This window comes from Netta rufina (assembly GCF_964035555.1).
Source record: "Netta rufina genome assembly, chromosome: 3".
Lineage (NCBI taxonomy): Eukaryota > Metazoa > Chordata > Aves > Anseriformes > Anatidae > Netta > Netta rufina.
In genome coordinates, this window is record NC_140125.1 from 95,979,517 (window position 1) to 96,001,100 (window position 21,584).

Here is a 21,584-nt window from a genome sequence, read left to right on the forward strand (position 1 = left end):
AGGCTATTAAACAACCACCTTTTCGTTATATGTTTTGGCAAACTTGGCTTTATTTTTCTGTGTTTGAATAATGGTATTACTGATGGTCATTATATCCAGTGTCAGAGTCACAGCATGTAACTCATATGCTCTATTAGCACTGGAGTTATGCCAAGGCCCACCAGAGTTGAATCTTAACCATTCACGTGAGTGGCTAACATGACTTGCTGTGTGAACTCAGTCAAAATAGAAACAGTTACTCATGGCAACCCTTATGACTTCTTACAGTGGAATTCAAATACAGAAAAAGTTAGATTCAGAGTTAATCTGGAAAGGCAGAATTATACTTCTTGGATAGAATCATTTGTAACCAATTACAATTTTAAAGTTATCTAAATGATCTCGTCCATGACAAATTTCAAATTGTAGACTAACTTGCTACCCTGTATCCATGACACCTCTGTAAATTCTGTAATGACATGCAAATTGCACTGAAGTCCCAGGAGATACAAATAAGGACCTAATCAAATACCACCAATTAGCAAAATCAGTGTAGCAGGTAAATAGAAGTTCTGTTCCTGTGTAGTTATTTCTGAAGACTAAATACTGTAAACCTGCAATATCCATCAATCACTGAGAATTATATAACCATAAGCATTTAAGGATGGGAACATTTTCATCCTCTGGGAAACATTAACATGACTAAGACATAAGTCAGGCTCATTCTTTTAAACTTGGTTTTAAATGCACTTTTAGTCTTAGCTGTATAAAAGAAAATATAAATTCGTAGTGTTTGAAAAACAGTAGTTCTATGAAAGGTTATGTAATTAAGAACATTCTTGATATGTTTATACACTTGACTGCATATTAAAATGTCCTGATATTTTTATTACATAACAGCAGGAAAAATTCAGTCTTTATGATCAATGACACACTCACCTCCCCAGTGCTCATCACACACTGTGAACAAGGTGGTTTTATTGGCTAATCCTGGGAACACACTGCTGCACTCCATAACAATAGCCTGAGGAATCATTATGATGCAGGACACAATCCAGATAATTATAATGCTGTTCCTTGCTCTCTTGGCTGTGCTTTTAAACATCAAAGGGTGACAAATTGCATACCATCGATCCAAAGCAATGCAGCTAAGTGTTAGTACAGACACAGAGACTGAAACTGTCTAAAGAGAAGGAAATATTATGTCAATGTAAATGTAATTTTTCTGTTTCAAAAGTGATTTCTTGTAATTTTTGAGATTTAAAAATTCTTTATATTTTCAGCATAGTTTATTATTTGAAATTATGAAATAGAAATTATTTTCAGAAAAAGTCTCAGTTTTAATTGCTTCCTATGGAATTACAACAGATATCATCTGCTGTAGAATTGAATGAAATAATAGAATAAAATAGTTCAGTTGGAAGGGACCTACAAAGATCATCAGGTCTAACTTGCTGACCACTTCAGGTAACTTTGCTAACCAAAATTCAAAGTATATAATTATTATTCAAGTATCTCTTGAACATTGACAGGCATGGGGCGACAATAACCTCTATAGAAAGCTTGTTCCAGTGTTTGACCACCCTCATGGTGAAGATTTTTTTTCCTTATATCTAGTCTGAACCAATTCACAGACTAGGGTGCTACTGAATGTGAGTAGGAGTAACAGAATCAGATTCTTAATGAACAAACTTATGCATCTTAGAATTTGCATAACTTTATCTGAAAGGTTACTTCTAAAACAGTCAACAAATCAGATTTTTTTTTCTTTGTAGAGCAAGTTAAAAAAAAAAAAGTTTTTCTCTACTATATTTGGATATCAGCACCAACATTTTGCCTTTTCAGTTTTCAAAGGAACAACAGAAAATCAGAATCTCATGGAAAAAAAAAAAAAAAAAAGCAATCAATTTAAATTAGACTATGTCATTTTAATGTCTTATTCATTGTAGGAAATAGCATCACTTTTGTTTTATTGTTCGGTTATCATTTCAATTTCTCTTCAGAATTTCTAGCACTAGAATGGAGGCTTTGAAACAAGTTTTGTGATTTTGATACTATCCAACCGAAGACATGTGCTGAAGGACTGTTGCTCTTGACAATGTAGCTTTTCAGCCTGAATGCATAGATCTCTGCTGAAAATACGGGTTGTGCTGGGTGCACAAAGATGGTCACCTGCATACTTTCAGAGTTTTCCACTTAATTCTTTTGATTTATAATGACTGAAAGACCAAGCAAATTGTCATGATAGCATGCCCAGTGAGTTCAAGTGAACTGCTATACCTACAAAAGGTATCTGTAAAATGTTTTTTATGCAAATGATCTCATAACTAATTAAGTCCACTGGTAAGGAGTGGTGGCAATTATAATAAGGCAGAAAATCTGATCAGCTCCCATTATACCAGGACAAGATGACTATTTTTAAAGAGTGCAAAATAAGTCACTAAACACATATGAAGGCATGGACTCCACTCAGAGTTCTTCAAAAGTTCAGATTCTCCATCCTGGACATCTGAGTAGCTGTTTAGGTACACATACAGAGAGAATACTTCTGTATGTAATTCTATGTCCAGACATATTTCTTGTTTTGTGTATCTTCTGAATTATTAAAAAAGATCACACAACGTGAACGGCATAAGACAAATTTTTCTTATAAAGTGCAACAAGTCTAACAAGAACAACATTTCTTAAGCACAAGCATATTCATAAGTGGAACAGTCCTTCAATCCTCTATAGGTAACCTGAGGTATCTACATAAGTATAGCAGTGATGAATTTTTGTCACATAATCACCATTAGGAAGATGATATTGCTCTTTCTGTTTTTCATAACATGGATAGTGTATACACAAACACAATAAAATAATACCTGTAAGTATGGAATCACTTTGCAGAGGGGCTGCCCAAAGAACCAAGTTTCTGTGATGTCCACTACTAAGGTTGCTGGAAGACAAGTAATTGTGACCAGAATGTCAGCCAGAGATAGATTCACTATGAAATAGTTGGTGACTGTCCGCATGTGATGATTCTTCCACACTGCAATGCAAACTGAATTTGGAAAGAAAAATTAGTGAGCTGGAAATGACTTAGGGGATGCTTCAACACAAAACCACTTCTCTTTGCAGAAATAAGGAAATGTTTGCATCCTTTGTTTAATAAAGAGTATTTGAATATGCAGTTTATTGTAGAGACCATGTGTTTTCTTTTAGAGTGGAAACAAAATGGTACATATAGAAAGATTCTCAGTAAACAAAGAGTAGTTTTCCGCAGACCACAACATAGGAAATAATCTGACATATTATGCAGTTTACAGTACTTCAAGTACTATCTTCACTAACTATTCACACATCTTTCTGCTATTTTAACCCATTGGCTCTGTTCTATGGAAATACACATCTACATTTGTGAAAGCTTTATTTATTTATTTATTTATTTATTTATTTATTTATTTATTTATTATGACAGTGTGATGCTTAATTCAAATTACTACCATGTGGAGTCTTGTAAACTGTGTCAAAAAAACAACCATTTTATAAAATATGTTGCTGGGAATGCTATATCTATTGCATCTGCAGAGAATGTGTAACATTTGCCTGGGAAAGAGGTATCTGTGATTTGAGGGAAGCAAATGAATGTAATTTTTGCAGTATTAAGCTCAACCTATTTTAAATGTAGTGTATTTTTGACCATGATTGTTGTGACCAAAACCAGTATGTAGCAGGCACTCTAAAGGATGCACCTTAAAGCTTTTATATATTTTCTTTCCCCCTCTTTATTTATTTATTTATTATTTGACAGGCTTTTACAAATGAAGTAAATCATAGAATCATAGAATGGCTTGGGTTGAAAGGGACCTCTAAGAGCTCCTAGAGTTGGAACCTCTTGTTCCAACCCTCCTGCCATGGACAAATTACTTCTTTAACATGGATGCAATAAATTCATAAGTTAAAAATGCAAAAATTGAGTCTGAGAAACTAGACTAAAAACATTTTTTTAAAGAACTTTGGAAGTAAAACCCAGAGAGATTGTAGCAATCAATTGCCTTTCACCAAAAACTCTAAAAAATCATGCTCAATACTTTCCTGAAATAGCACAGTAATTCCTGTAAGAAAACACTACAATTCATTTTACACCAAAGATTCTTTTGCTGTAAAAAATATTTCATTCGTCATACCAATCTGGATGAAGATTCAAAGTCTCCTTACTGTGCCAAAATATAGCACTATGCTTAGTTTAGATATATTAAATAGATCACAAAATGCTGCAGAAAAGAATTAGAAAGGACCTCAAGAGTTTGTCCAAATCTAAAAAGGAATTGCCTAGAGTTAAGCCATTCTCTTATTAAACTAACATTTCTGGCACATAAGTTTTTGAGATCAGATGTTTTTTCAGATCCTAAGAAGGATGGTGTGCTTGAAAGTTTGTGTCCATCTCCCAGCTACATTTGTTAAAGAATATTACTTCATAAATTTTGTCTTGCTTGTCTTTATACCAACCCAGTTACAGAAAAACTATAAGTAAGTCATTGTTTACATTTTAAAATCTGTTAAAGGTGAAAACATCATGCTTCTCTTAAATATACCACAGTGTTGAATAATCTTGGAAGGGAAGGGATAGGAAGGGAAGGGAGTTTGAATGTCTGATCTACTTCCATTTTGCTATTTTCTCTCTCTTTTTAAATTTTATTTATTTATTTACTTATTTATTTATTTATTTTTTCCTGGAACACAGGCAACAATGAAGAACAGGCTTTCCCAGTGGAAATACTTCAAATATGTAAAGATTGTTATTACATCTCTACTCTGTTTTCTTTTCAGACTGTAGAACTTCACAGGTTGGTATCTTTTGCTGTCATTTTTAGAACTTCTGTAAGCACCCTTCTTTCTGTTCTCTGGATGCTCTTCAGAATGGATCACACCTTTGTTGTCAGACTGTAGTGATCCAAATTAACACAATACCCACTCATGACTTTCCTAAAGCTTTAGTAGGAACTAAGTTTGGATCATGACGGCTTCATGAGGGCTAGGTTTAGACATCTGGGGGCAATTTAGGGCAAAGGGAGAGGGAAGAGTGAGGTGGCCTTCAATTCCTCTAAGAGAAGGTGATTTTATCAACAAACTTGTTTCGGATATGGGCTTACAAATTTATTCTAAAACACATGCTGTACCAACATAGATGTTCTTCTAATGTATGCAGACACAAATGTAAATACTATAGCTTGTAGAAATTTAATCTTTTATATATATATATATATACATATAAACCTCTCTCTATATATGTAGATATCTATCAGGAGCTTGTAAATGCAAGTTAAATTCCCCCTGCAAAGCTCTTTGCTGCCCTTGGAGAACATCTCCCATGGTATTCATTTCTTTTATTTTCACCCTGAATACAGAATTTCATGTTTTCTTAGCTGTGAACTTAGATATCTGAAAGGCAAGGCTTGTAAATCAAAAGCTTAAAGGAAACATATTATTTATATTTACAGTCCGTTTGGGTGATAAAACTTACATGCTCAAGTAATTATTTATCTAGCACTGCAAGATAATAACTGTCCAGATCTTTATCATTTCAAATTTCTGCATGGGATTACTACAGTTGTAACTAAAATTACAACAATGTGAGGCAGGACAAAACAGGGGAGATACTACATTGCTGCCCCACTGGAATGCTGTTTGCTGCTGGAAATGCAATGCTGGGAAGAAAAGTTGCAAACATCACTTCATTCACAGTAATGTTAACACTTTGGGCTGCTGTGGCCTGTTCTTTGTCTTCAGTATAATTCATATTTAATTGAAGTGGCAATGTTTTTCTGTACTGTTTACTTCTTTGATGAACAGATTTAAAAAAAAAAAAAAAAAGTTGTTTTGAAAATTCAGATTTCAACTACTTCATTCTCGTGTTGTGGTTCATCAGTCCTACATTCTATCTGATTCAGGCAAATGCGTCTTTTTCATCAAAGGATGTCAGTGCCCAAAGGTGCCAGATTTAAGCAGACATGTCAAAGAGCACATGCTCTTTGATGAGGTCTCTTGTGCTGACAAGTTTGGGAAAAACACCTGAATGCGAACATTATTTCTTGTAAAACAAATCCACAAAGTTATAAAATATGAGTTCAATCTCATTGGCAACAGAGAGTGCCAGAAATCAATTCACAGCGTTTTGCATTTTGTGTTCAAAGGCTTCTATAAGTATCAGCAAATGAAACCTCACAATACCTCAGAGAGCTAAGAAAATATCATTTTCATCTCTGAAACAAGGGAAGTGAAGCACAGAACAGAAGTTGCCAAACGCCACACAGTAAATCAGACTCAGAATAAGAAGCATGGACTCCTAATTCCCAGCTCTGTACTAAGCCTTCCAGATCACACTGGCTTAACAAGGATGGAATTTAGATGAACTTTGATACTTGCTGTTCCTCAGAGAAATAAAAAAGACTGTGCCCCTTGCTACTCAGGGAATGACAAATGCAAAAGGCAAAGCCAATGTACAGAGAGTAGTTCTAAATTCCTCTGAATTCTAATCTAAAGGAGCAAGAGGCACCTGAAAGGTAGAAAAATGATTATTTGCAAGCATAGAAATAAAAGATAATTTGTTACTTTAGATTTCTTTATGCTTGTGTGGTTCCCCTTTTGATCTCATGCATTCTTTGAAGCATAGACCATTTTCCATTTTTTGTATGACACATAGCACAAAAGCATCTTAATTAACATATTTACATACTAACTTAATAATTAATGTCTCCCAGAAATTTATTCTCTGACTATATACAAAAAAGTGAGTATGTATAAGAAAGACTGTTGCAAAAGCCTCTGAAAAGAAATTATTTTAAAAATGAGTCAGTTTCCACTCCCCCTCTCCTCCCCCCATTGCCCTCTGCTGGTTGAAGTATTGCATTCAACACACGCATTTACAATTTATTTCAGTGCAAGGATAAACAGAGCTGTGAAGCTTTGCTGCAAGTTATTTAAGCAGGGTAGAATGGTATAAATGACAGAAAGTTACTTCAATATATTCCATGTAGACCAGATGTCTTTCTGAGTCTACTGCCTACTGCTTAGAACAAGCTTGTTCAGTAGTCCTGGGTATCAGCTTTGTTGACACACCAGTGATCTAGCAGATCAGTGAGAAAAGCTCTCCTTATGGTGTTCAAACACTATTTTGTGGGAGTGCAAAGCAATCTGACTATGCCACTGACTACTTTAGAACTAACAAAATAATTTTGCATACTCTCCACTCTCACCCTTTTCAACATGCATTTTCATTTGAGGCAGCTCTATAAAGAACTGGAGGCATGCAGATCACATGTAAACTCTCCAGAAACATGTGTAAGGGAGGAAGCTCCCTGGACTGCAAAATGCTGTCTGCCTACCCAAAAGGAAAAGACAGACAGCAGCAGCTTTCTGCTCACCCTGGAGAAGAGAAGCAATGATGCAAACAGTAGTAGAGATTCTCAACTGGAAGTACTCTGAAATCATGAAACAGGAGATAAGGCCAGCAGCAGTCTTCCTGTATATATATATATATATATAGATAGATAGATAGATATAAAGGGAGACACCACAGACTAAGAGGATGTCTGTTTGGTTATGGAACCTTGTGGTGGCCCAAACTGAGCTCTTCGGCTCTTCGGACCTCAGAAGATCTATGAACTAGTATGAACTAGTAAAGAGTTCTGAGCAAAACCAAATATTTTATGCAACCTCTGCTGAACATGAGTGACGAAGAAAGTGGGAGAAATTGTATTAGCACAGGCAGTGAAGATAGGATCACCAGTTCAAGAAAAAATGTGTGTATAACCTTCCCAAACTGTGAGAACTCTGTACTGGAACCAAAATACCTGCCAATTTTTTTTATTATTATTTTTTTTTTTACTATGTTCTGTATTACAGAATTTATTTTATAAAAACCCTCATGATTCCAGTTAATAACTTCTGCAAACAAAAACATGCAGGCCAGTTTACACAAAGAACAGCTATTTGTAGTGGTTATGATTTAATCAGACTAATCTAATTCCTTCATCATACTGAAGTTTCTCACTGCCGATGCTTCTGTTTCCTTCCACCACAATCAAAAGGAGAACTTTAACGAAAACTGTTGCTATTCTTAACTCTGCCACACAGTGTCAGTGAAAGCTTGAAAACTAGCTTGAGTTGTCAGACCGACAGTGTTTGGGAAAACTTGTGGAGGCTTTTCTCAAAGACAGTTCTGCTATGATGAAACTCGCCCACCTTCCAAATACCAAAACAAACAAACAAACAAACAAAAAATCAAGCCAAACCAACACAAAAAAGCTCACCGGACTAAAAAGAACAATTTCAAATCAGAATTCAAGTTTAAGATACTGTTTGAACTCCATCAAGAAAACTTCATATATCTCATTGCAGTCCTGAAGAAAGCAACCCTCTTAAATACAACAGTACAGTGAGGGGTTTAGATTGGTATTTTTCATGTACAAATCTAATCCCTGTTGGTTTAGTGTTCTGGGGCATTTTAATTAGAGGCTGTAATGCCATCTATTCAATTAGCATAGCTCATTGTACCTAAAGATGAATATGAAAACAATACAAAGGCTCCAGCTGGTATAAATGCAGCTGCTTGCCTCCTGGAAGATTTATGCTGTCTTGAGCATACTAAACATTGTGCTGGAATCCTTCCGTTGGTGAACAGTTGGTTCAGCTGTCAATTTGTTTCCTACATCAGTCCTAAATTATTTCCCTAACACTCCAGAAATCTTGCCAACCTCTCATTTAATGGGTTATCTTCCAACTAGACTTCTTGGCCAAAATAAAAACGTAATTTCCATAACAAGCAATACATGACATTTCCTTAAATAAATTAATTACTCTATGTCTTACCTCATTTTTTGGTAATAAATCCCAAATAAGTACAAAGTATTATATTTTTTTCTCCATTATGCTATGCTTCAATACCTTTATTTTGCTTTAGTAATTCATTACCAAAATTGTATGACTAAAATACGACCACACAAATTGTATGGAAGTAATGCTGTGAATATAAGCACTACTTATCAACATCTTCAAATGCATAAGGCAGGAGGCTTCTAAAGAGCTTTCCTCCTTCACAGTGTTTTACAGTGATAAAAAAAAAAGGTGTTTAATAGACTTGAGTTACACATTATTGCCCATCCACTCACCCTCAAATGTAAAAAAAAATTTAAAAAAATGTTTCCAGCTGGCAAAGATTTGGTCCTTTATATGGCAATCTCCCCGTTGTTCTTTTTTGACATTGCCTACTGTGAATGAAAGCCTCAGTGGTGGGGAGTCTATCAACATTGTCATGCTGAAAGGAAGTCTGAATAGATAAAATACCAAATGGGATTCTGCTAGGTCTCCTGTTGAAACATTGAAGCAATGCATACTGTTAGACGGAAAAATGCTATCACTGAAATTATTTTATGTTCTATTCCTGATTAAGAATTCTGCTTTAACATAGCAATCTAAAAATTAGGTGTTTAAGCCTGGGCTTATTTTATTTATTTTAGGAAGGCTTTCTATGAGTTTTCAGTAACTTTATTGATGATCTTGATCACTTTAACTAAATTGTAGAGGATATTTAATTTAATTTAATTTAATTTAATTTTTAAGCTATCAGTGAGAACAAAAGATCTAAAACAGAGAGATCTCTTCTGTGAATAAAAAGATGATATCTGCTTCCTAGGCTGTCCATCTGAGCTCTACCACTTTACCCACTACTGAGCTCTAAACTCAAACATTACTTCATTTTTTACATCATTACTCTTAACTAAAAAAAAAAAAAGAAACTAACAGTTGATCAAGTTTACATTGAAAAAGCAATAGAAAGACTGACACAAAGAACAGACACTTTTGACACAATGTTTATTGCAATGAAAATATTGAAAAAATCCTACATCTGGTAATAATGCCCAGCAGATAAGAGCTGTCCTTGAATATATAAAGTAACAGCTGAAGAGATGGATTATGTTCTGGGCTGCACATACAAAGGAATTACATAGCTTGGAAGTGAAGTGCCACCTCCTCCTCCCAAGACACACTAAACACACGTCAACAAAAATCATGGAAGCATGACAAAAGGAATGGGACATTAGTTCGTGCTCCCTGTGTATAACACATAGACACATCTGCATGGTGCAGGTTCCATCAAAATTTTTTTTCTTTCATCAGCCTGAAATGTACTATGGAACTGTTTCCGACAGAAGACAATGAGAGCCTACATAAATAAAACATACATATAACATCTAGTTTGCTTGCAGCCATATAATTTCTGAGGAGCTTTATAGCTACCAAGTGTTATCTTATGATGCTAGAGAAGAACATAAGAAGTAAATTCTGCTTTCTGAAAGCTTATCTCTACAAAGTACAATTGGGAGTAATAGCACAATCATCTAGTTGGCACAGGATTCATTTTCTAATTCAGTCACATTACATAATCTTAGGCAATTAACAACCTAATGGGAATGGGAGTTATTACTAAAAGATTGGCTATGGTATACAGCCTACCAAAAATGCCAGTTTTGGTCAGTTCTGGATGAAGTGAAAGATATCATCACATATTTTTCTGAGCTTTCTATACTGATTAACACAGACTGGGCAGTTTTAAATTATTCCACTACATACACAGAGTTGCATATACTTATTTGTCTATCCATCGTAACAATAAAAAACCTACAAAATCCTTACGCACATTTCATGTTAGAGATGGAAGGACGCTTAATGTAGCTGTCATACTGCACATGACACTACAATAAAAAGATTTCACACTTCATTGTGACTCAAATTCAAACCTGTGTGACTCATTAAAACCAAGGTGAGCTTCATAGCTGAAATGCTGGGCAAATCTGAAACCATATGCTTCAAAATGCATATCAGCATAAAATAGAATTGCATTAGGAAAAACCCATCTATTTCCACGTCCATTTCTAATGAAGATGTATGAATGCTTTTGCTTTAGACTATAGGAAAAAAATAAGCTCTGACGTGGCACAGCTGTGTAAGCAGAGAGCAGGCTGCTGAGTAAAGACCTCTGAGCTGATATACCTCTTCTTGGGGTCTCTGCTTTGCTTGGGAGCTGCATTCAAGCCCAGGCTCTCACATTTAGCTCAGGCAAGACAAATGTTCTAAGTGTGCATGTGCTTGGCCATGTGTCTGTCCAATATTGATTGTGGCCCTGACCTATAGACTTGACTTCCTGGCCTAACCTCGGACAAGCTTCATCCCTATGAATTTTTTTGGTAACTGCTGGGTTTTCTGGTAACTGTCTGACCATCACCAGACCTGTCCAGCTCCCCTTGCTTGGGCACAGTGGAACTGGGCTGCTGGTCTTGCTGCTGCCCTCAGCTCCTGTCTTCTTCCACTGGGGACCAGTGTGTTCTAGCTCTTCTCTGACAAATTTCAGCTGGAAGATATACTGTACTGAAAGCATAAATCAGATGGTAGCTAATACCCACCCCACATAAAAAAAAAAAAAAAAAAAAAAAAAAAAAAAAGTTTTACCAGATACTTAGCACAGAAAGTAAGCAATAAAAAATGTTTCAAAAAAAAAGAAGCATTCCAAAACTTTTTTTTTTTTTTTTTTTTTTGAAAGATGATGAGCTAAGGTAGAAAGTGGCAACAGCTTTTATAATGCCCCAAAGGCACATCAGTCTGAAGAATACTTCACTGACTTAAGGGAAAGGCATGTTAGTCCCTGTTCAGCTCCGGGTAGACTGGTCTTTACTGTTTTCAGTGGTCTTGCTAGACTTGGGCAGTGGCTGAAGAGTCAGGATGAGTTATTTTCCTTCTCCCATACAAAGATGGTTCTTTCAAAACATCACTTATAATACAAAATCAAATCAGTCCTCACCAAACTACCACACCCAAGGCTGCACCTGTTTTGGGAGTAAATAGCCGAGCTAGTCTTCAGAACTATCATTCCAACAGCTTCGAGAATGTACAAAATTAAATCGGATAAGTATTTAAAAAGAGTTTCACTTGTTTCTTAAGAAGGCTTCATAAAAGTTTGTTCTTCTGTAAGAACTGCTGAATAGCTAGCACTTAAGTCATGGTTTATGATACATCAGATAAGAGATATCTCATCAATAGTGCTGCGGAGAACAGAAAGGAAGAAAACTGGATGGAAGATCAGTCCTAAATTTTCTGTTTCCAAAACGTGCGTGGAGTTCCAGAAGTAAGAACAATAACATTATGAAAAACAGCTATGAATTAAACACGGCATGGGAGTCCATATGATAATGTATGATAAAGGAATATGCTTGTTTCTCTTTCAGTACCTTATAATGGTTTTTGACCCTTGAGATTGGGCATTTTTGCACTTGTTCAGATTCCAGCCCTCCTCCTTTGTCACCAAATCAGTTTAAAGCAAGACTGTTGTCTTTTGGAATGAGGTTGGAATACAAGTAGCCAAACTGCTTATTCTTTCATTCTGACTGAAAAAAAAAAAAAAACACAAAACAAAACACTAAAAAAGGACAGTCCTTTGTATCCAAATATAAAGGCATCTTCCAGACAGATGCAACTGTTAGCAGAACTCAAATGAAAGTCAACAAAATTTGTATTAACATTCAAGGCATTAGGTATCTCTTGCAGCTTGTCTTCCTTCAGTCCTGGGCATTGCCCTTTTTCAGAGCTCAACTGCACTATTCATAGGAGACAGACTTGCCTTTTGACATGAAAAATGCTAAAAGGAAAGAGAGTTGTCTGCCCTCTGGACTTTGATCAGAAAGCATATGCAGTAGAACAAGTTATGCTTCTGGATGTAACAGCCTATAAAGAAGAAGACATAATAACAATTCAGCTTCATCTTTCAATGTATTTCTACTGTTTGGGTATCTCACAAGGGTGTGCATGTCTCATTCTTGCCAGTGATCACTATATTATGCAAATGCCAATGTATTGCAGCTGATACCCTAACCCTTCTATAAAACTGAGCTCATATATTATCTACCTTAGGTAGATGAAATGTATAAATATTACATCACATCCTGCATTGTATCTTTTCAAAAAATGATTAAGCAACTCTTGTTAATATCAATCCAAGATATAAAGGTGACTTACATGTAGCTGGTGCTACAAACATAAAGTGCTTGATTCTGTGACCAAGGTGCTGGAGCAGGTCCAAAGATAGATAATGAAGCTGGTGAAGGGTCTAGAGCACAAGTCGTATGAAGAGTGGCTGAGGGAGCTGGGGATGTTTAGCCTGGAGAAAAGGAAGCTCAGCAGACACCTTATCATGCTCTACAATTACCTTAAAGGAGGCTATAGTGAAGTGGGGATTGGTCTCTTCTCCCACACACCAAGTGATAAGACAAGAAGACCTTAAATTGTGCAAGGAGAGGTTTAGGCTGGATATTATGAAAAAAATCTTAACTGGGTTGAAATTCTTCAAGGGTTGAAATGTATTGAAACAGATTGTTCAGGCAAGTAGTTGAGTCACCATCCCTGTAGGTCTTCAAAAAACATGTAGATTTAGAGCTTAGTGACATGGTTTAATGGTGGACTTGTCAGTGCTAGGTTAAAGGTTGGACTAGAAAATCTTAGAGGTTGTTTCCAACCTAGATGATTCTATGATTCTATATTCAGTGCCAGAGTCCCCAGATAATCTGGACAAAATAAAATGCATTACCTTAAAATAGAGGTAGGTGAAATATGCCTCATCTAAGGCAATCAGAAGGATTTGTGTAGATTAGAGAAGAGACCCATATAAGAGAATACATGACCTTCATGTAGATTCCAACTCTGTGTTTATATTAACCTGCGGATAACAATCCAATTCTACCAACATATGCATGCATGCATAGACCTCAATATTCACCGGTTGCTTTTAAAATGATGGCATAGATATATTTGAGACATTACAGTTGCCTATTGATCATCATTGACTAGAGCTCTGGTGTTAGAATTATACCCAAAACTTTCATTGTACACCCATAAAGAAAGAAGCCCTAAAAATCAAGCTATAGGAAGCAAAAATCAGATGAATGCTGTTGAGTTGTATGAGTGAGACTGTGAACTCCTTGAAGAAAGGACTACAGATGGGTGCTGTACAGATCTCAGCATAACATGGTGCTAACAGAATTACAGAATAGGTGGGCTTGGAAGGGACCTCTGAAGATCATCCAGTCCAACCCACCTGCTGAGTAGGAACCCTTACAGCATGTTGAGCAGGATGGCATCCAGGTGGGTTTTGAATATCTCCAGAGGAGACTGCACAACTTCTCTGGGCCACCTGTTCCAGTGCTCTGCCACCCTCACAGCAAAGAAGTGCCCCCTCACATTGAGCCAGAACTTTCTATGCTTCAGATTGTGCCCATCGCCTCACATCCTGGGTCACCATAAAATAGATAGCAAATAATAGAATTATCCAGAGAAGACTAATTCTCTGTCAATTAGGCTTGATTTCATTCTAAGCTGGAAAGAGAAACATCACCAAATTCTGTGAGTAAAAAAAGTCTCTGAGATCTCTTGCAGACATTCTGCATGGTTTCCAAACCATGGCATCCAGCATGAGCTTCAAGCTGGGCACTGGCAGGATCAGTGTGCTCCTTCTCCCAGCTCCTGCCAGCTCTTTGGAGTGCTGCCAGAGTCCCAGCATCTTGGCTAATGGGACACCAGAAGGCTGCTTGCTCTGTGGTCAGTCTTTGACCCTATCAAGGTCTTCCCTGTACCATTTGATTTTCAAGACTGCATGTTTTCTGAGGGAAAACATTTCAATAGGAAAGTTCTGACCCCTTCGAATGAATAACTTAAACAAGAACCATCCCCATTCTGAAGTGTTAACTGTGTGGAATTGTTAATCCCTTATGGTTTTATCCTTATCTTAGGGTTTAACCTTAATTTAGGGTTTAACAGCTGAAACTGATTAGTGTGGAATCATTGTGTCAGTAACTAGAGGACTCCATGCATCCTAAATGTATCTTTACTTCTTTTATTTTTCTTCATTTCTATTTCAGGCACTTTTTAAATAAAGAAAAAACAGATAATTAGTCCAAAGTCAAAGTACATACCCTGTTAAGAAGTTTTGCTCTAGTTTCACGAAGTTGAAGGGGCTCTACTTCTGTGCAGTGGTAATGGAATGATTTGGTCTTGTGTGAAAAACAGAAAGTCCTTACCCTCAGTATCTATTCTGCCTCTAGCGATAAATAGTGACTAAATGAAAGAGAAAATAGGACAAAATATACTGATGATATCACCCTAATTTCAGATTCTCTAAATGTTCATGTAACTATGTCTTAAAACCTTCTTAAGACCTGCTTCTTCTCAGTGAAGAAGCAATGAAACCTCTGGTGAGCAGCTAGTGTGGGCACACACGAGAATCGTTGCTATGAAGAACCTGAATGCAATAATCAAACCTGCATTCAGATGCAGAGGCTTGCAAATGTTTTCATTGTAGCTGGTTTGTGCAGCGGTTTGGACAGGGTATGTCAACCCTCCTAATTGAACTAAAAGCTAAATAGCAATGCAGACCTTGTTATACACTACTATTAGCAGGACAATTCCTGCAGTGCAGATCAGCCAAAAGCCCAGTAGATGTCAATCAAAGTTCAAGCTTTCTACCCTTGGCTGTTAATTAACTGTCAGAATGCTTTAATCTCGTTTATTACTAATATGTGAGGGATGTGCTGTGCCCTCCACTTGCACAGATGTTATTATGGGAACACAGTGAGTTGCCTCATTCCATGTGAATGCATAATTGAAAATAGACAGAAATTAGTTTTTTTTTTTTTTGAGACAACATAGGGAAGGGAAAGGTATTTCATGGTTTCTTAAGTGCTAACTTAATAAGACATGGAAAAAGCAGAACTAGAGCATTGACTTCCCACACTAGTCCAGCAGCACTGCTCAAACGTAAGCAGAGGAACACACTGCATCATTAAGGGTGAAACTATAAAGCGCTGTGAGCCACTAAAACTCTCTTTAGAACCGCTTCTGCTTTGCTTTGAGAAGGTACAAGACTAAATTGCAGATTGACTGTGAGTAAGGGTTTTTACAGATTGACTGTGAGCAGGAAACTTAACTTTCTGGGGATTTCAAAATGTACACTCTTATGTATCAGATTTTCACTGCCAGCCAAATAAACAAGGTTTCACAAAAGATGTCTTTGGAAAGACCACATCAATCTCTCCCCTCAAAATCACTTGAGCCTGCAATCAGTGCAGTGTGAGCTTTCTTGCATAAAGATGAGACAGTGTTCAGCTAACGAGCACCTGCACCTGCCGATCCCACAAACAACTTGCCCATCAACAGGAGCAGCAGTTTGGGTGGGTGAGGTCTGTACAACGCACAAAGGCAGTTTAAAAAAGCAAAAGGCTCGGGCAGAAGCAGCCCAGTAAAAGGACAGGTGGGCGGATAGCTAAATGCCAGCCTCCATCCCAAGATACGGTACAGGCACATCAGGGAGGAGCAGCTGCGCATCAGCACTGATATCGTCTCTGTCTTCGAGTGCAAAGCCAGGAAACCTTTTCATCTGGTGGCTTCAGGGAGGGAAAAAAAGAAAAAGGAAAAAAAAAAAAAAAAAGTGTAAGCAGGGTGAGAGCTGCTGTAACCGAAGGTTTGACCTTGAATCTTTAAAGGTGAGAGGACAGCCTGCTTACAAAACGGGTGGAGGTGAATAGGCAAACACAGACAGTTCTCCTGAAGCTGTCTTCTCTCAGGATCAGAAGAAAAGACACTTTTCGTCGTGGTTTAAAGCACAGGCTCTTTGGGAAGGCTACTATCTTTACCCTGAGAAGCTGGCTGCCGAGCCATGGACCGAGCAAGCACACCCGCGCTTGTGAATAGCCCTCTCGTAGCCTCTTTGGCTGAAGGCTCACTGGTTTCGCCAACGTGCGTACTCGGTGTTTACCGGCAGCTTGCGTGCCATTCCAGACAAAAACAGCATCATCAGTCCGTCGAAAGAAAAAAAAAAAAAAAAAAGCCTCGCAAAACGTTGCCTGTAGCTGCAGTCGTATTTGCAACGCGTCTAGGGAAGCCTTGAGCGCTCGCCGATGGCAGCGCTGGTGTGCATAAATCCTGCAGAAAATCATGAATGGAAGCCCCGTATGGCTGGGCTGGGCGCTAGTGAGCCGCTCCGTTCATGAAAATGTCAGTGCTGTAAATACGGGACGCAAATGGCCGGGGCTTCGGGGGAGAGGCTGCTCCACGGCGGCGTGCGCGGGGGAGAGATGGGGAAAGGCGGCGAGGCGGAGATAATGGGGAGAGGGGGAGATGGAGAGATTGGAAGATGAGGAGACGGGGAGATGATGGGGCGAGAGGGAAAAGGGGAGATGGGGAGACGGGGAAAGGGGGCAAGAGGGAGATGGGGAGATGACGGGGAGATGAGGCGAGGGGGCGAAGAGAGGTGGGCGCCCTCACGGCCGGGGCGAGGTCACCCCTGTCCCCCTCGCCCCGTCCCCCTCTCCTCGTCCCCCGTTATCTCTGCCAGCCCGATAAGACGCCCGTTTTGGGGTTCCCAGCTCAGCGGGGCGCAGGAGGGAGCAGCATCCCTCCGGGCGGGCGGAGAGGCGGGGCCGCTGCCCGTGGAGGGCAGGGCGGGCGGTTTCGGCACCTGTGCCCGGTGGATGGGGACGGGAGCCTGGCTCGGCTGTCCCCGAACCCCCGGTGTCCGGCGGTCCCTTCCCTTCCCGTAGCCCGGCTACTGGGGATGCAGCGTGTCCAGCCGGGGGGAGAGGCGAAACCCACCCGCGGGTCAAAAAAAAAAGGGGCTGGGAAGCAACTTCGGGGCGCCACACTCACCCAGGACGTTCCCGACGAGCGCCACGATGAAGACGACGATGTAGCCGGCGATCAGCGCCCATTCGTACTCCTTGGGGTGCAAATACTCCTTCCAGAGGTAGCGCAGGAACTCGTCGTCGTCGTAGTCGGCGGACGGGCTTAAAAAAGGCTCCCGGGTCTCGTTCAGCTCCGGGGAGGATGTCCAGTTCCTGCGCGGATGAGAAGCATCCTCGGGCTGCGTCCCGGACATCCCTGGCGGTGGTCCGGGGGCTGGCTGAACCCTCTCAGCGCTCCAGCACTCTCTCACGCCCCTCCATTGAGACTTGCGATCGCCGGTGCCGAGCTGGGTGTGGGGAGAAAATGACGCGGAAACTTCGGGAGCCAATGCGGGACCGGGCTGGGGCTTCGAGCCGGCCCCAGCCGCCCGGCAGCCTTCCCCCGACCCTTTTTCCTCTCCGCGGGAGCGGAGGATGCACGCCCTGCCCTGCCCGGTGTGTGTGTGGGGACATCTGTCGGGGGAATCGATGGTTGAAGGATGGGGGTTCGACGGATGGCTCTTGCGGAGGAGGCAGAGGATGAAGGGAGTAATTAAAACTGAGCGGTCGATGTGTCTTCCGGGGGCCCCTTTGAAAAGTTCGGCTGTGTGTTATTGGTGTGTGGCTCTACCTCCAACGCACGGGCTTAATACACAGCCAAATATTCATAAACAGTGTGGTGCTTAGCTCTAGACAGCGCTGGCTAAAACAGAACAAACCTCAGAACAAATCTATAAGCACAGTGAACAGACAAGCGAGTGGTTTCATCACATTTTAGGACCATGAAGGCTCACTGTAGGCTTGAGTGTAGTTACAAACCTCCAGTTTGGGATCTCAGCTGCCCCTTGGCTACTCTGGATTGAGCTGAGCTGGCAGAAAGCAATTCAAGAAAGCCCAGAAGTGCTAGTTAAACAGCGTGATAGGATTCCCAGATTCTAGTCATTGCTTCCTGAATTGTTTTCATACTCTGCCCAATGTTCAGTTCCTGAGAGAGAAGGGACAGGGCTGGACTTGTCCTTCCCTGACTGAAAAAAAGTCCCGTTTTTCAGGTAATCTCTTCATTTACTTGCTGAATAACTTAATGAGTTTAATGAGAATTATAAGCACCACTTCCATTGTGAAAGGGTACACCTTGCTCATTTAAGCAGTTATGTGCAGGGTCTACACCACCACAGAGTGGAGAAACTATTATGTGACTCTACTTCCAACACATAACTTTAGCAGAGAGGCAGATACTCATGAACACTGTAGTGCTTAGCTTCCTGAATTGTTCTTCATAAGCATGGAGCATTCCCTCATGCCTTCAAAGTCCGGTCCAGCATCTCCACCTAACCACCCAACCTGGTGTTGCCTTTAGGCACCTGTTTTTATAGACCTGCTCTCTTTGTTTTAGTTTTGTTTCTGTAAAATAAAAATAAATAAATAAAATTAATAATAATAATAATAAAAAACATTCATATTCTACTGGAAAGTTGAATAGACCTTTCAGGATAAAGACATCAAAGAGTGAGATATACTTGGATATACAGGTAAGATCAGCACCTTACATAAATTAGAAAGGTAGACGTCACAAACCTCATAAATAAAGATTAGATACTCCTCAACTAAGGAAAACAGCTAAGATTCTGTTAGTAAAGGTATGAGTTTGGGGAAGTGATTTAAGCTCTCCTGAGGACCTTAGAATACTGATGTACTTAGTACACAAAAAGAGATGTGTTTAAGGAGTTTGTCATGGTCCTCACTAGTGTAGATGTAGAGCATGACCATTTGGTGGTCAGTATCAGACAACGATCATTCTCCAGTTTGTTTCATATGTTAAAATGTTGATCCATAAATGCCACATCTGCTTCCAAGTTGCCATAAAATCTGAAACAGGTAACACTTTTTTTTGACATAGAATACTCCTTTCTTCCTCCCTCCCCAGTAGTAAGGAATTGAATTAAAAAGACATACATGTAAGTATTAAGAAACGATGTGGTTTTATGAAAAATAGATCTTAGAGCTCTTTTTTTTTTTTTTTTTTTTTTTTTCTTTCAACCAGATAATAAATTTGATTGATAAAGGCATAAATGATTGATCATGCAGATTGATAAAATGCATGATTTTTCTATTCCTAGAGTGCTGTAATACATTTGCTTTTATTGGTACAGCACATTCTTATTAGGTAGACTGTATAGTAGAAAATCAATGTGGCACACATTATAATGATTAGAAATTGTCTAACTAACAGATCTCAGAATAAAATGGTAAAAAAACAAACAAACAAAAAAAGACTTGTCACTGAGCTCATGTCTTTCTACTGTCAGATCTTGGTTCTGTTGCACTCATCATTCAATGACCTTGAAGAAGCTGGCAGGTGATCCAAAAATCAGAGATAATCAGCTACACACTAACTCCCATCATGAATCTGTAGCCAGAGAGCTTCATGTGATAATTGCCAGTACAAATAAGTATACCTGTGAAAACACATTAAGTATGAGAAACTTGACTGAGCTAAAATAGTCATCATGCATAAATATCTGCTATTGAGGAAATACTTTTCAAATAGAGTCATTTTAGCTGTATATTTTAAAATCAAGATCAGATGCTTTCTTAAAAGATAAGTGCTATCTGTAATGGGAATTAATTCAGAAAAGTCATCTGACCTGTAGCATGCAAGAGGTCAAACTAGATAATTACAGGAGCCCCTTCTGCTTTCTAATTTGTGAAAGCATGTTAGAAAAATAGATTAATTTGATGAATTTTACTGCTGATTTATGTCTTAATTATACAATTTACATCAAGACTAGTGCAAGAGTCTAAATGTGTTCTTCCATATGCAAGTGAACAGTAAATGCTCAAATGTATGTAATTCTCATTTTATTAACCTTCCTCCCCTCTCTCCCCCCCCCCCCCCCCTTTTTTTTATTTTTCAATTTAAAACCTGTTTAACATGTGGTTTTAGAAACTCCTACAAAGAATACACTGGCTACACAACACTTAAAAGGAGGATAAATTCAGGCTTATATCTATTAACATTTTCATCTCACAAGAATACCACCTAGTACTTTATTTAGCTAAAGAGTTCACATACATTGATATCTTTCTAATTCGCAACTTTCTATCACTAATCCCAAAATACTGAAATTAAATTTCAGTCATAAAAAATATGCCTTGTGGCTTTCAGTGTCACTTAATTTATGATATTAAACCATGTGAATATAAATCAAACACAAATTTATGCTTTATTGCATCTGATAGCTCAAAGGAACTGACATTCATAGGGAACAAACCAACCCTACTTCAGCATCCAAGTTTATTGCTTTGTCAAGCACATTTTCCCCCTCCATAATAATCGTTCTATTGCAGACTGGAATTAGATGATCTTTAAGGTCCCTTCCAACCCAAACCATTCTTTGATTCAGACTCACATTTTTATAAATCACACAAATAGACAGCAGTTTTTCATGTTAGAGTCTAGCACTTTAATTTTAAAAACTATTTGATTCAGAGGATTAGGTCTATACATGTCTAATAGTATATTAAATTCAGAACCTTTTATCAAAGCAGAATGAATTATAAAGTTTTTGCAAACTTGGGGTAAGAGGTAGCTGAGCCTTAGGGTTTCTGTTCAGCCTTGGCTGAACATTTGACACGTGCTTTCATTCTTGGGAAGCAAACTGCATAAATACGGCTTTTAAAGAGAAATAGATTGTTGTATTGGCAGTAGAAATGAATTGTTTGAATATGTCCTTCCTTCCCATTTTCCTTTCACTGTTTTGATTTAACAGCTTTTCTCTGTTCCCTTTCTCTGTTATGAAATATGTCACATGATGGTTCAATAGAAAAACAGCATTACTGCTTATTTGCTTGAGCAATCCTGCT

At 38.6% G+C, this 21,584-nt stretch overlaps 1 protein-coding gene across 1 annotated transcript in view; it reads right to left on the bottom strand.

The window, feature by feature from the left end:
* The window catches only part of HCRTR2 (hypocretin receptor 2), a gene marked incomplete at both ends in the record, with an annotated part of 40,981 nt that extends 23,046 nt beyond the window's left edge, over positions 1-17,935 (bottom strand). Inside the window, 3 exons of the mRNA XM_084284370.1 lie at positions 919-1,162; positions 2,844-3,022; positions 17,707-17,935. Of these exons, the coding sequence (XP_084140496.1) occupies positions 919-1,162; positions 2,844-3,022; positions 17,707-17,935 (652 nt within the window). The remainder of the gene's footprint in view (positions 1-918; positions 1,163-2,843; positions 3,023-17,706) is intronic.
* Positions 17,936-21,584: the final 3,649 nt, after the last annotated feature.